Raw genomic sequence first — 5,052 nt, 5'->3', positions numbered from 1 at the left:
GCGTTCTCCAAAGTCTGTACAGGGTTAAAGTGACAAATGTTGAATTTACAGTGTGGATCGATGAAGACGAGGTGGAAACTGGACAAACCTCTGACTGAAGGAACTGTTCACCTGAGCTGGTGAGGATCAGAAACATGATGTAAAAGTGTAGAAAATATCTCATCTCTCATTTGATATTTGACACATTTTCATAAGATCAGACACTGATAATTATTAACAAAATCTGGACAGTGGTGTTTCTTCAGTACATTTCAGTTTCCCAATAAAGCCCCTTTAAAACGTCTTTCTGCTGGAATAAAAAAACAAATGAAATGTCTTTATGTGACGTTTTACTTTCACATGAACTCATTTATTTCCTTAATAAAGACCTGTCTCATCAGGAGCCCCCCCCTTTTCTCCCCAACAGCTCTAATCTAAAGTGCAACGCTGTTCTGAGCGACTGTCCCTCTTTGGTGGTGTCATCATAGCACCATGGTGGGGATGTGGTGCACCAGGGGCATCTGGTGCTGGTGGACCATGGCCGTCATCTGTGGGGGAGGAGGGGTGACACGCGAGGGTACGTCGGCGTTGGACACCACCGGCTTGTGCCGCGCGCTCTTCTGGTGCGCCCTGAGGCCCGCCAGCTGCGAGTACGCGCTCTGGCACACGTGGCACTTGTAGGGCCGCTCGCCGGTGTGCAGACGGACGTGGTTGCGCAGCGTGGACGACTGGCTGAAGCGGCGGTTGCAGAAGCGGCACACGAAGGGCTTGTCCAGGGTGTGGATGCGCATGTGAGAGCGCAGGTTGCTGCGGGAGTTGAACCCGCGGTGGCAGATTACGCAGCGCATGCGACCCGCAGACGAGGAGGAGGATGAGGAGGAAGAGGAGGAGGAAGTGGGTGAGCATGAGATAGGGCCCTCACAGGAGTGGGTTTCATCTGGAAGGGGAAACAAGGAGGGGCGTTATTTAAATGTCTCAGGTGGGTGCTGCTGCACAGAGGAGGATCTGCACACTATTTAAAAATTGAGTTGATGCGTAAAAGCTACTCACCATTCCTGCTTTTCTTCAGGTGCTCTTCGTCTATTCCAGGAACTCCAGGGATTCCCAGGAACGTGTTGTGTGTGTTTCCATACCAGACGAGAAGCTCTTGGTCTGGAGGGATGGTCTGAGCGGAGGAGGAGAAGAGGGTCAAGCTCAGTTAATAACAATGCCTGATAACCTGACTATCAACTTCAAATTGCATGACGAACAAACGCAATTCTACTTTCTCATCAGCAGGTGGCGCTTTTCTAAAGGACATGTAAATCCTTGCCAGGCCTCAAATCAAAATCCATGCTCTGCCACAGTGAAGTATTGGTGCTGCTGGTGTGAACTTGTTCTCACCTCCACAGCCTTGTAGAAGATGCTGCTGCCGATCTGCACCACCTCCAGATTTTGCTCCTGCTCGTTCCTGGCGCACTTGATGTAGGTCATCCAGCTGCGCTGATCCTCCTGACTGGCATCGATGAAATAACGCACCGTGCCATCTTCATTGAACACCTGAGCGCACAAGTTGAAAAAAATGATAATTTAATATAAAAAAAACATGCGAAAAATAGACATCTGGTTGATGAATCAAATTTCTGGCTGTAAGGTATTTTTTTCGCAGCTCACCTCCCACATGAGGTTGTTGTTCTTGAGCAGATCCACGTGCTCAGGGGACAGGACTCTCCCAGTGAAAGGACCCATCTCTGTCCCGGCCTTTATCCAGTTCTTTGAGAAGATGCCCAGACCTTCTCCGGGGATGGAGCTCTGCGCAATGATCACCTCGCTGGGCAGCACCAGACTGGACAGCTTCTGCACCTCTGCAAAGGAAAGGGAAGAAACGTGAGCATGCAACATACTCAGGAATTAACCTACATCGAAGGCCTAATTTTTTTTTTTTTTTTTATGTGCATAGGAAAAAAACAATCACACACATGTAGAATAAAGTCGATAAAGCAGAGAGGGGAGTCTGTGTTCAGGGCTTCACATGAAACAGGATTTGCCGGAGAGATCCTGAAAGCAGCAAATGGACTGGATCTTATTTTGGTCACGAAATATTAAGCTACACCTTATCCTCCGTTAAATTCGATTATCTGGCTGAATTGAAAGTTTTTGTTGCGCACAGAAACCCCTTGGAAAGCATTTTCATCCGAATTAGAAAGGATGGAAAAAAAGAAAAAGAAAAAAGATCGTGCGATTCTTTAATGTCAAAATCAAAGATTTTCTTTTTTTTTCATGTGAGGCTGTGAAAAAAAAGCAGTGGTGAATGGGGGTTAAATGGTTCTCTAATGCCCAGGGTCCAGCAATTGGTCTCGCTTCAGATGTGATATTCATTAAAGAAACGGCTAATTCCAAATTCATTATCCTTTTAAGAACTTTGTAGCAATAAATTTGAGCTGAATGAGACTAGGACTTGTTTAAAAGACGAAGGAATTTCTGCAACAAAAAAATGGAAAGGCGATTAAATGGTTGACATGCAATGAATAGCATTAGATTTAGCCTTCACGGTGCATTATGCGAGGAACAGCAAATCTTTTTAAGGGAGAGAAAGGAGAAAAGCTCCGGAGCCCCATAGCTGCCAAGAGAGGAAAAGAGACTGTCCGGAGATTGATGAATGCGGGATAAGAGAGAGAGAAAAAACCGGGACATCTCAAAGAAAGGGAACTTTTTCTCCCCCTCGAGGTTTAAGTGGAAACTTTCCCAGGTCAAGCACAAAGTTAACCAAATGAATTTAATGCCCTGCGTCTTTCAATCGGCGGCAGTTACACGCCTAACAAGCCTGTGAGCGCCGGGTCCCGGAGCTGTGAGGGGGTCAATGCGTTAAATGGGTCGAAAGAAAAGCGGAAAAATGAGGGAAAATGTGGAAAAACGGCAACAAGAGAGGAGGATTCAGTTTGTGGACACAGGCTGCGGGCTTAGTTGAGTGGCTTTCTTTGACAGGATGGTGGAATTTCTCGATACTTCGTGAGTTGGAATCGTTGGGGACAAATTGGAAAATTGGATGAATTAAAAAATCCTTATGGATTAAGGTGAAAGAGGGAAATTCTCTAAAATCAGCGCATTCTTATTCATAATATTAATATTCATAAAATATCTAGTCGATATGTATTAATGTTTATTTTCTTTATTAATAAGCATATGACTTGTTAGCATTACGCGCAACCAAATACGCATGATTGGACACCTTGGATAAAAAGCTCAAATAAACCCACATAACCCAGCATATAAATAAAATACCTTCCAAACACGCACCACAATAACATGCAACACTCAAAACAAAAATGACACTGTCCCATGTTAAATCAGCAGGTGAGCTCATCCATACCTCCAGCGAAGGACTGCGCCAGCACCTCGGCGGTGAACGCGGTCTTGGGGCTGCAGCCGGTGCCGTTGTGCCGCTCCTCTGCCAGGTGTTCGCCCAGCACGTTCCTCCACCTGCCGTACAGGAAGCTGTGCAGGATGTCCGAGGTGATCACGTCCGACAGCGCGCGGCTCGGACACTTAAATCCAGACTTGAGAGCCAGGGTGTCGGCGGGCAGCACGGAGCCCATGGTGCAAGAAATATTTTTAAATGAGGGTAAAGCAATGATAGAGAGGAAGAAATAAAGAAAAACAAGCGGTGCAGCAACAAGTAGAGCGATGGAAGAGAAGAAGGGGGTTTGAATTTAACAAAAAAAGAGGAGTGAACCCACAGAGCTGCTCTTATCAGTGCGTCCTCCTGCTCTGGAGAGGCTGTGCGTAAAAGTGCCTTGTCTGGCTGTGAGGGTCTCTTTATATAAGTGGCTGAGTGACCCCTGTCTAATTACTTATTAATGACACACCCCTCGCCGTGTGTGTGTGAGTGTGTGGACCTGCCTGCTCTACACACACACACAGACACACACACACACACTCAGACACACACAGAGAAAGCGAGAGAGAGAGGGAGGGGGAGGGGGGCCCGAGACTTTATTTAACGCAACATTTTTTTTGCGCAAAGCTGCAAATGCATCGGAGCAGTTAAAAATAACAACACACAAGTAAACTTCTGAATATAGACAACAAAAAAATCGAAATCCTACAGAATAAAAAAAGTATCAACCCCTTGAAAAGTTACGTGGGGTTGTAATAAAAATAAAGACCGCTGCGTAAAACGAGAATAAGCTGCTTTCTTTGGCGAGGATGAATGTGAATGCGCGTAATTCTGTTTACAAATGTGCACAATAAACGGGATGCTGGGGGAAAAGATAATAAATAATAAGACAATAATAATAAGGGGGAAAAGTTTGATGGGGTTGATGTCCGAGCAGAAGTGGGTCATTGAGTCTGGGAGCTGCTCGCCTATTTTTTTCTCATGGCACTTCTTATTCATGCGGTGGTGATATTAATTTTTGTGCGTGCGTGCATTTGTGCATGCGTGTGTGTGTGTGTGAGGAGCGAGCGCGGGAACAACAAGAATGGAAACAAGCTCGACGTGTTTTTTTCTCCGCAGCATTGTTCCCCTGCACAAAAATGCAAAGCTGCTTTGACGTGCTGGTTCACTTTTTGTTGAGGTATAAGCGGTTTAATATTCATGGATGTTCGCGGGGGCCCCCTCCCCTGTATTGTGACAACGTTTAGATGAGTATATACGGGGGCCCCTTTCTTCTCCGCAGCCACGGTTTTCTCCTCTTGATGGACTCGGGGGCTCGAATGGGCAGTTTTCCTTCTCTTCCAGCAGAGAGGACATCTTTATTCCATCCCCGGCTCGCAGGTTTCCTATTCAGCTCCCTCTCCAAGTAATGTCAGGGCCCTGAAACGGTGCCGCAAATCAATCTTCCATGGTGTTTTGAGGGCAATTTGACATCCATGCACTCTCTCCTCCTTTCACCGCAGCAACTACAAGGAGGATTGTCCGAGCAGGAGGAGGAGGAGGAGGAGGAGGAAGAAATGGGGAAAGTTGTGCGCCCTCTTTCTCTCCATCCCTCTGGACGAATATGGACTGTGGCAGTGAAATGAGAAGAAGTAGATATGGCGACTAAATACAATAGCTGATCTTTTTTAGTTTTTTTATTATCATTCTCTTTTTTT

The 5,052-nt window shown here is 46.1% G+C and overlaps 1 protein-coding gene across 1 annotated transcript; it reads right to left on the bottom strand.

Annotated features, from left to right (window-relative positions):
* Nucleotides 1-461: 461 nt before the first annotated feature.
* Nucleotides 462-3,554, bottom strand: LOC128425203 (PR domain zinc finger protein 12-like). The gene is made up of 5 exons (XM_053411734.1): nt 3,329-3,554; nt 1,633-1,823; nt 1,363-1,518; nt 1,030-1,144; nt 462-916 (listed from the first exon to the last, which is right to left on the bottom strand). The coding sequence occupies exons 1-5, from the start codon at nt 3,552-3,554 to the stop codon at nt 462-464; spliced, it is 1,143 nt and encodes a 380-aa protein (XP_053267709.1).
* Between the last annotated feature and the right edge of the window lie 1,498 nt (nt 3,555-5,052).

Source organism: Pleuronectes platessa, chromosome 19, assembly GCF_947347685.1.
Source record: "Pleuronectes platessa chromosome 19, fPlePla1.1, whole genome shotgun sequence".
NCBI classification, from domain to species: Eukaryota; Metazoa; Chordata; class Actinopteri; order Pleuronectiformes; family Pleuronectidae; genus Pleuronectes; species Pleuronectes platessa.
Note: the sequence above shows the minus strand (reverse complement) of the source record. Positions and strands in the feature narration are given on the sequence as shown.

Coding starts and splice junctions, on each gene's coding strand:
- LOC128425203 (XM_053411734.1), bottom strand. CDS start 3,554: ATGGGCTCCGTGCTGCCCGCCGACACCCTGGCTCTCAAGTCTGGATTT. Junction 1,824..3,328: donor GGCGCAGTCCTTCGCTGGAG/GTATGGATGAGC, acceptor TTTCCTTTGCAG/AGGTGCAGAAGCTGTCCAGT. Junction 1,519..1,632: donor ACAACAACCTCATGTGGGAG/GTGAGCTGCGAA, acceptor TTGTGCGCTCAG/GTGTTCAATGAAGATGGCAC.